The 7,693-nt window shown below is 34.1% G+C and overlaps 1 protein-coding gene across 29 annotated transcripts in view; it reads right to left on the bottom strand.

Annotated features, from left to right (window-relative positions):
- Positions 1–7,693, bottom strand: part of LOC137210245 (UDP-N-acetylglucosamine--peptide N-acetylglucosaminyltransferase 110 kDa subunit-like) — a 168,726-nt gene that overhangs the window by 22,086 nt on the left and 138,947 nt on the right. The window contains exon 1 of one of the 29 annotated variants that reach the window (XM_067711922.1): positions 6,679–7,494. The exons of the other annotated variants lie outside the window; for them this stretch is intronic. Coding sequence (XP_067568023.1) covers positions 6,679–6,786 — 108 coding nt within the window. The 5' untranslated portion in view covers positions 6,787–7,494. Of the gene's footprint in view, positions 1–6,678; positions 7,495–7,693 lie in introns of those variants that run through there. 29 annotated transcript variants of the gene reach the window in all.

The raw sequence follows: 7,693 nt of genomic DNA, 5'->3' as shown, positions 1-7,693 counted from the left end.
TCTTAAAAGTGAGAAATTAAGTCTTTTAAATTTAATTATTTATTGTAAAGAGCAGAATAGCATACATAAACAGGTGCCTAAGGAAAACTTGTATTCTAATATGGAACTCTCATGAACACCTTTTTTTTTTTCTTCTAACGGTATGATAGCAGGCCATTTGCTTATTTTTATGGCTTTAACTTTACAACAATGAAATATTCGTAAATTTTAAAAAGTATTTTTCTTTATTTGATGCGGGTGGGATACTGGAGAAATGAAAGGTCAAACACCTATTGAGGAATCCATACTTGTCTCTATATTGTGTACTTTTATTTCAAGAACTGATTTAAAATTCCTAAAAGGATGCTATAATAAGTTATTATGCCATTTTACAGACTGAATTAAGTGAATTTCAGGGAGGTATGAAACCTGCCTAAGGCTATCCAGCTACCAAGCGGTAGAAGTGAGAATTAAATCCAGGTATACCTATCGCCAAAGTGTCTGCTCATCTCTTTACATCATCCACTTTTAATAGCCAATGCTTTCCTGCTTACAAATATGGCTGAGGTTTCCAGACAGTCAACAGTCCTTTTTAATCAGATAGAAAAATTACTGTTGATTCTCTAAAGACAATATTCCTTTTCCATTAAGTGACTTTAGTTGTTCAAATAATACTTCCAGACAGTAGTAATCATACAGTTGGAGACTAAGAACAGAACTCAGGGATGTGTCTAGCAGTCAGTAAAGACCAACTGGGCTCACTGATGATATTTACGGTCATTTCCTCTAGACTAACATAATCTTATTAATAAGACCCTAATAATTCACAGTACTGCCCTTGCCTGATTGTTTGTTCTTCTCCCTCTATCACTCTCTCTTTCCCCATATTATGATTATTTTTGGCAATTTTTGGTGAATTAAATTCAGGGATTAGTATTCAGGAGTACTCGTCACAAAAGCAGAGAATCTTAGCTCACACCAAAGGAAGAAAATAGAGAAAAAGTATAAATTATATGAATACACACACATACACACATGTGCCAACTATATGCTGCACTTCTCCAAAATCTATTCGGTATCTGCACATTTACTGTATATTAGCAGTAAGAGCAGAAATGAGCGTAACGCTCTGTTTACAAGGCACAGAAAACAGACCCAAATATGGAAATTACTAGCAATGAGAATGGGGAAGAAAGACTACAACAAGGAATGTAGATGATATTTTTGTTTCCTAGCTATGATGCCAAATATTGAACTTTCAACTTGAGACAAGGAGGCCATAAAAAGTTGTATTAGTTTCCTAGAACTGCCATGACAAAGTACCAGAGACTGAGGAGGTTAAACAACAGAAATTTACTCACTCACAGGTCTAGAGGCTAGAAATCTGAGATAAGGTGTCAGCAGGATTGATTTCTTCTCAAGTATCCCTTCTTGGTTTGTAGATGCCATGTTTTCCTTTTGTCTTCACATGGTCTTCTCTCTGTGCATGTCTGTGTCCTAATATTTTCTTTTTATAAGGACACCAGTCATATTGGATTAGAGCCCACCCATTTGACCTCATTTGACCTCAGTTACCTACTTAAGGGCCTTATCTCCAAATACAGTCATATTACGAGGTATTGGGGGTTAAGACTTCCACATATTAACTTGAGCAGGACACAATTCAGCTGATAATAGAAGATAAGAGTAATTTAAGCAAGTAAGTAACTACTGTTTACAGTGAGTTGCTTAAGGATATGAATTTACTCAAGAAAAACAAGAAATTACATAACACTGTACGTTATACAAAGATATTAAATTAATCACCATAACATCCTGTGAGATGTGCATTAAATTAGACTAAGCAAGATGAAGCAACTTATCCAGAATTGTATAGTTGGTACTTTCCAGAATTTAAACCAGGTATTTTCCCAGTTCCATTCTACGTTATATATTCATTTCATTATTTGAAATGAATTTTGAGTCTCCATTTTGCTTCGTTTCTGAAGTTATATGGGGATAGAATGGAGTTGGATATTTTCAGTGACATTAACACATGGGGAAGGAAATTGAGTCCAGAAGCTTCAGCAATGTTTCCATGGAGAACACTAACAACAGAACCAGAAATACCGTTATCCTTTTGGTTCAGTGATCTTTCCTGAAGCACTACAAGAATCAATTTTAAGAAGCCCAGTGTTTTCCAAACTTTCACCAATGGGCTCTGTAGGGTCCTCTAACAGTATCTAAGAGACTAACTAGTTTCTCATCCCAAGCCACTTAAGACAAGGAGTTCTGATTGTTCTCTGTGAGGAAATCAAGTGACAATCATAGCTGGTGATTTAGGATAGTTTCTTCAGGGCCCAGGCAAAACCTAATACACAGTAATAATCATTGTTAACTGCATCTTTGACAAGGATTAATCAGGTATCAGAGAGGTCTATAAACTGGGAGAAATTATGATCAAAGAGAAACATAGACCACAGATATTTAATTAATGCTCAATTATTTATGAGTTTAACTTTGGTTAACCTAATTTTCCTTCTTCTAGACAATTTCCAATTCGTCTCCACAAAGAGACCAGAATAATCACCTTCCAATACACGATTTATTGTGTTGCTTTAATTTAAAGCATACAGTGACTTCTACATTCACTCCACCAAGTTTTGCCAGGAGAGAAAAGGAGATGTGATATTTTGTCTTGAATTAGATATGCCACCATACGTGACTTAGCTCATCCTACTGGAAGCACTTTGAGGGCAGATTCTACAGTCTTGTCTTACATCCTCTATGGAATCAAGCCAAGGGAATCACACACAGTTACAGCTGGAAAAACATTTGTTCTGGGTTAATACTTTTAGCCTCTACCACCAAGACTTTATCACCAAGACCTATCTTTACAGTCTCTAAACAGGAGACCTTCTTGCCTTCCCTTTTCATATTGACTAGGAAGGTAAAGGGAAGAACTGAGAAGTACCCAAAGTCAGCTAGCAGCCAGCACAGATAAATCATCTGTGGAGATATTGTTTCTTTCAAAAGATATAAACATAAGAGGAAGTCCTAGTGTTTGAAACAACTGTGCATAATAAAATTCCATGAAAACCTAGAAATCCAGATGCAGATCAGTAACATATTGGTTAAATAAGCTGTTATGTTCATGCAATGGACAAGTGTACATACATTAAGAAGAACGAGATATTCTTTTCTATGAGATTCTCTTTTCACTGAACTCATCAGTGCTGCAAACACAATGTTACATAATACTTTTTCTTTAACATTATATCAGGCATCCTCATCTTGTCCTGCATTTATTGCCAGTGTTACTAAAGTCTATCACTTACCTCTTTCTCTTTTAGACATATAATTTCTTCTTATTTTGGAAGCATTCATCAATCCTATTTTACTCTTTCTTTTAAATTACAAATGAATATTGAATTTTATAAAATATCTTTTGGGGGATATTTCAAGTGATTGTATACTTTTGCTCTCCTTTGACCTTGTTATATGGTAAATTATATTTTGTTATTTTATATTATGCTATTTATTATATATTGTATTATGTTTACTAATGACATTTATTATATTATAATTACATTATTTTTAAGGTAGCATTTTGTTTTAGATAGACAAGACAACCAGTGGAATAGGAAGCATCTTAAAATTAGATGCAAGAGCATAAGGGAATTGAGATTAAAATAAAATTCACGTTTTGGATCAGCAGCAAAAATTATTCAACAAAAGTGGGAAAATATGGCTATCATAGAATTACTAAATTCTAGACACAGCAACTAGTTAAAAGTGAAAAAATAATGAAAGTGTAAAAGTATCAGAAACCTGGGAGACTTGAAATAAATTATTCATGAGGAATATCTTTCTAAGATACAAAGAAAAAAAGGATACATTTAATTATGTAAGAATTAAAAGCTTCCTCATGGCAAAATGCACTACAAAGGTCAGAAAACAAGCAAAAGAAATTGGGAAATATATTTAGAAATGGATATGCCTCCTTTACAACTTTTGACAGAAGCACATGTTTCTTTTTTCTTTAACCTGTTATGTGGGTATTAATCTATAATGTAAGTGCATGGTTCCTTTCCTTTAACCTGCAATGTGAGATTTAATCTATATGGTAAGTGCATGGTTCCTTTCCTTTCATCTGTAATGTGAGCGTCAACATGGGGCACTGTTTCCAAGCACAGACTTTGGATGTTCCTGTACTGGTCCCGTCACTGACCATCCACAAAAACTTACAAATGCTGCTTTACTTTCCTGGGGGTTAGAGTCTTAGCTAAGAAATGGAAGCAAAATAGAACTTTCCCCCAGGGATGATAGAAGGTTTAAAGGAGTAAATATGTAAGTGACTTAGCACAGTGCCTAGTACAAGAGAGATCAATATAAGTACATAGCAATTTTTTAAAGAGACAGATGAAAGAAATAAAATGTGGTGATTTCAATCTATTGATATATATTCTTGACATTAAACTACATTGGATGGCCTAACTTGCTCGTGCTTTTTCTTACTCTAGTGAACTTGGGTAGCTAATATCATAGTTTAAAATTTTTCCTTTTATATTTACAAGTAAATTTGACCTGTAAATTTCTTTTTCCTTACAGTCCTAATCTATTTTCAGTATTAGGATTATACAGACTTCGTAAGACGAATAAAGGAGCATTCTTCCTTTGCTACTCCCTAGAAGTTTTTCTTTGTTAATATTGATGTTATCTGTTTAACAGAAGTTGGATAGAATTCACCTCCCAAATGATCTGGCCGGGTCTGGTATTTTCTTGGTGAAAGATTGTAAACTATTGACTTAATTCCTTTACTGGTGCAAGAACTCCAGCTACAAATTTCCTCTTGTGTCAGTTTTGGTAAACTTTAGGAGCTAGGAAATTGTCCACTTTACAGAAATGTTCAAATTTACTGGCATTTCATATATTCTCTGTTTGTACTCTCTGCTATAACACTGTCCTGATTCTTTCTGTATATTGTTTACTTACGTTTTTGTTTTGCTTAATCAAAGTTTGTTTTTTTAAATCTTTTCAAAGAATATTCTTTTGACTTACTAAATCACCTCAATTTTATACTTTTTTCTGTTTTATTAAGTTCTGCTCATATCTTTATTGTCTATTTTTCTATGTTCTCAGGGTTTATTGTTTTACTCTTCTGATGTCAATTAAAACACTTGGTTATTAATTTTAATAAATCTTTTTACTTATAAATAGTTGAACTTTTTGAAGGTTCCAGCTTAGTTGTACGTATCTAAGGGTCAGCTCCTCCTCACAGTTGCTGGCCTAAGGCTTAGTTGACCCTATAGCAATGTATATACTGACATTTTTTCCCCTCTACTTTCTGTGTTTTGCTACTTCTCACTTCTCTTTGCAGAGAAGCCCTTTGAAATACCCTTAACTTATTTTACAGCCAATAAGTCTTTAAAATACTGTGTATTTTTTAAGATAAATCAATTTATATAATTAGGCAGGAAATCTGATCTGCCATATTTTTAAAAACAGCATATTTTTAAAACAGCACATATTTTTAAAAAAATTATTTTTAAAAATAATTTCACTCTTCTCCACGATTAATCTGCTGTATTACACGACCTTCGAGTTTTTAGCTTTATCAATGACATGTACTTTAAAAATGTTTGAAAGATCCTACCCAGTCTTTTAAAACATCCTCGCTCCTTGTTTCAGTTCTAGTTTTATGTATATTTTCTGCCTGGCACCTGATTATTCCAACATCTGATGGATGGCCTTGGGAATCTAATTCTGGTATTGATTGTTTTTGCTGATTCTCTCCACTTGTAGCTGATTTCTTCATTATCGTGTAAATTTAGATCATGAGCTCACGTTTAGCTAAACTTTATCTGTGGGAACGCTATAGGCCTGTGTTGAAGGTCTACCTCTCCAGAAAGGGTTTAGTTTTGTGTTTGGAATACCACCGATTTGGGAGCATTTTAAGTTAATTTCTTAGCTTCTGTTTGCAAGACCGCAAATAAATTTGCAACCCAAACACTGTGAACACAGATCTGCGGTTCAGAATTCTCAAGATTTCCTACCTGTTTCCTACCCAGAGCAGAGGCCAAGAGAATTTGCTCTTAGTCTCCCTTTGCCAGCAGATATTTTTTTCTCCTGGCACACCCTTTCATTACAGGTGAAGCCAGGGATAGGTAGGTTTAGTTCTAACTTCCCATCTAGTAGGGATGGAGTCTTACCTCCTGCCTCCCATGTGGTCATGGCCATTTAAAAACAAGTCTCTATACCAGGTGTGTCATTCAACTACGGCCTGTATTCCAAATCCAGACAGCTGCCTATTTTTTATGGCCTATGAGCTATGAATAATTTTCACGTTTTAACTGGTAACATTTTAAATGGTTACCTAAGTACCTAAATAATATCCTCAATTTTGACTCTTTGGTCTACAAAGCCTAAAATATTTGCCATTTGGCTCCATAAAAACAGGATTTCCAGCTTCTGTTCTAAGCTAGCAAGATCTTCAATCCACTCTTAATAGAGCTATCACTCTCACACATGGACCACCCTTCCTTCATGGGTCCTGGAAATTTCGACTGCACACTTCCAAAATCAACCACGCACTTAAAAATAAGTTGTGTACATTTAACCTAGCATACCTAACCCTTTTCTTTTAGGAGAGTTTTTCAAGTAATCTTGCCCACCGTATTCTTCAGAACTTCATTAATAATGGCAAAAAACTGGGCTTACCTGGTGGCACGGTGGTTGAGAGTCCGCCTGCCGATGCAGGGGACACGGGTTCGTGCCCCGGTCCGGGAAGGTCCCATATGCCGCGGAGCGGCTCGGCCTGTGAGCCATGGCCGCTGAGCCTGTGCGTCCGGAGCCTGTGCTCCGCAACGGGAGAGGCCGCAACAGCGAGAGGCCTACGTACCAAAAAAAAAACAAACAAAAAACAAAAAAAGGCAAAAAATTAAAACAACATTCAACAAAAATGCGAAATGTTCATAACAATTATAGAAGCACATACAGTAGAAAACTATAAACTGTTACTGAAACAGTGAGACATAACTTTTTATTCTTAAAGAACTATATTTAGGTCCCTTTTGTTTAAATAAGTATATTTCTGTGTATGTATGTATACAGTCATGTGTTTATATACACATACATTATTTGTATATTTATAGAAACATATGAAATACATACCTATACACATACCTTTGATTTATATTTGTATACATACACAGGAATATAATTATATACTATATATTTATATACATCGAACTGAAAACTGGTAGTATACATATATATCGTGTATAAACGTGTGTCTACGTGCATGTGTAGAAAAGCGGGTTGAGAGATATGGAAGCATGAGTTAGACAGGGTTCAAGATTTTAAAAGTACTTATGTGTAGGTAGTGAGGTTAAGGCCCATTTGATTGAAAATATTGCATATTTTTACATCAATTGTTATGATGACCAGATTCCTATGTCAATAAAATTATAAATAGCTATACATACTCGTATGTGTAATGTATAACTAAAAGATATATAGTTTTATATATGTATTATATTTATATTATATAATACAATTATACTAATACATTATATATTGTTATATAGAATATATTAACTATAGTGTATTATATCAGATAATAATAATTATATATTTATATATTATGATATAATTGTTTTATAATCAATATTACAGGATATATCATATTAATATTATGAACATATTAACCATAGAAATACATTTCATTACTCAT

Source organism: Pseudorca crassidens, chromosome 17, assembly GCF_039906515.1.
Source record: "Pseudorca crassidens isolate mPseCra1 chromosome 17, mPseCra1.hap1, whole genome shotgun sequence".
Lineage (NCBI taxonomy): Eukaryota > Metazoa > Chordata > Mammalia > Artiodactyla > Delphinidae > Pseudorca > Pseudorca crassidens.
The sequence above is the reverse complement of the archived record's forward strand: the minus strand, read 5'-3'. Positions and strand labels throughout refer to the sequence as shown.